Source organism: Austrofundulus limnaeus, unplaced genomic scaffold (assembly GCF_001266775.1).
Source record: "Austrofundulus limnaeus strain Quisiro unplaced genomic scaffold, Austrofundulus_limnaeus-1.0 Scaffold1091, whole genome shotgun sequence".
Lineage (NCBI taxonomy): Eukaryota > Metazoa > Chordata > Actinopteri > Cyprinodontiformes > Rivulidae > Austrofundulus > Austrofundulus limnaeus.
The window spans coordinates 85342-87300 of record NW_013953493.1 but is presented as its reverse complement, the minus strand read 5'-3'; the positions used below and the strand labels follow the sequence as shown (position 1 = coordinate 87300).

Genomic DNA, 1959 nt, shown 5'->3' with positions numbered 1-1959 from the left:
ACACAGAGATTAGAGATGACTGTTTCTAGCTTGGTGTTCAGTTTAAAACAGTGATACATCTCTTATGTACAATGCATATCCTCAAAAATATTGCTTTAAGTAAATAAAATGTTAATTAATATAACATCACTCACAGACATCAAAAAGTGTTTCACAAAGCAAAACTAAAATAAATACAAACGAACAATATAAGCATGAAAGAAAACAAGTTAATGTGACTAATCAAATAATAAGTAAATGAAGTAATACTTTTAGCTCAAAACTTGTCTGAACTTTATTTAACTTAATTTAAACAAAGACCGTTTTAAGCAGCTTGCTCTTAATATAAGAATAGACACATATTAGTAAGTCAACTAATATGAATAACTTAATTATTGAAAGAGAAGTACAGTTGGATATTATCAGCATACAAATGTATGACACATTTTTAAAGCTGTTGATGCACAGAAAGAATAATACTGTGCCAAGTACTGAGCCCTGTGGAACACCATGAAACAGTAGAAGCATATTAAACATGTATTAAATTCAGTTTCCGGCACTGAACGGGCTCATGACAGATTCTGGCTCAGTAGTGAGTTTGGTGGATGGATGAAAGAACTGCCTCAGCACTCAGGTTTGTCCTGTGTTTGTGTTTGTGTTTGTGTTTGTGTTTGTGTTTGTGTCTGCAGATGAGCCGCTCAGGAAGCCCATCCCTCTGCACGAACAGACGGTGAAAGATGAGAAGGGACGGTACCAACGGTTCCACGGAGCCTTCACAGGGGGCTTCTCTGCCGGTTACTTCAACACTGTCGGCTCCAAAGAAGGTCAGAGTTGGTCACGTCCTGCAGAGGTCCTACAGGATGGACGGTTAATTAATTTTTCATGAACTTCTAACCCTTTAACCTCGTGTTGTTGTTAATTTAAGGCTGGACCCCGTCAACCTTTGTGTCATCACGGCAACAGAAAGCCGAGAAGCATCACACCCGACCGGAGGATTTTATGGACGAAGAGGTGAGAATGGAAATGTTTTGTGTAACGAGGAAGAAATAAATAAATCATAAATTTACCTGAGGTTGTAAATAAACGTGAAGGAGGAGACGGTTGTGTTTTTCACGTTGGAAATGCTCTTCAGGATTTCAGTGAGCACGGCATCGCTCCCAGGGAGATCACCACCAGCCAGGAGTTCTCGTCCAGCCGCAGAAACGAGGCCGCGGAGAAGGCGAGAGCTGTCAGCGCTCAGGCTGCTCTGATCCCCGGAGACACGCTGCTGGAGGAGCTGATCGCACCTGCCAGGTAACACGGGCGGCCACGCCTCTGAGGGAATACTTTACCTGCAGGTTAAAGGAAAGTGTGCTGGTTGTGTCCGTCAGGCTGTCCATCGGGGTGGAGCTGCTGAGGACGATGGGCTGGAAGGAAGGTCAGGGCGTGGGGCCTCGTGTGAAGAGGAAACCACGCAGACAGCAGAGCAGTACGTCAACCTTTACACTTTTACATGTGACAGAGTGCTGCAAAGGTCCAGCTCCTGTAGTGGTCCTACAGTCGCACAGTCCTACAGTCGTACAGTCCTAAAGTCGTACAATTTTACAGTCCTACAGTCGCACAGTCCTACAGTCGCACAGTCCTACAGTCGTACAGTCCTAAAGTCGTACAATTTTACAGTCCTACAGTCGTACAGTTTTACAGTCCTAAAGTCGTACAATTTTACAGTCCTACAGTCGTACAGTTTTACAGTCCTACAGTCGTACAGTCCTACAGTCGCACAGTCCTACAGTCGCACGGTCCTACAGTCGTACAGTCCTACAGTCCTACGGTCCTACAGTCGTACAGTCCTACAGTCGTACGGTCCTACAGTCGTACGGTCCTACAGTCGCACAGTCCTACAGTCGTACAGTCCTACAGTTTTACAGTCCTACAGTCGTACATTCATACAACCGCACAGTCGTACAGTTGTACAGTCCTACACTCGTAGAGTCGCACAGT

The 1959-nt window shown here is 44.7% G+C and overlaps 1 protein-coding gene across 1 annotated transcript in view; it reads left to right on the top strand.

Annotated features, from left to right (window-relative positions):
* Positions 1 to 1959, top strand: part of gpatch1 (G patch domain containing 1) — a 15089-nt gene that overhangs the window by 523 nt on the left and 12607 nt on the right. The window contains exons 2-5 of the mRNA XM_014030609.1: positions 669 to 803; positions 905 to 990; positions 1112 to 1272; positions 1350 to 1447. Of these exons, the coding sequence (XP_013886063.1) occupies positions 669 to 803; positions 905 to 990; positions 1112 to 1272; positions 1350 to 1447 (480 nt within the window). The remainder of the gene's footprint in view (positions 1 to 668; positions 804 to 904; positions 991 to 1111; positions 1273 to 1349; positions 1448 to 1959) is intronic.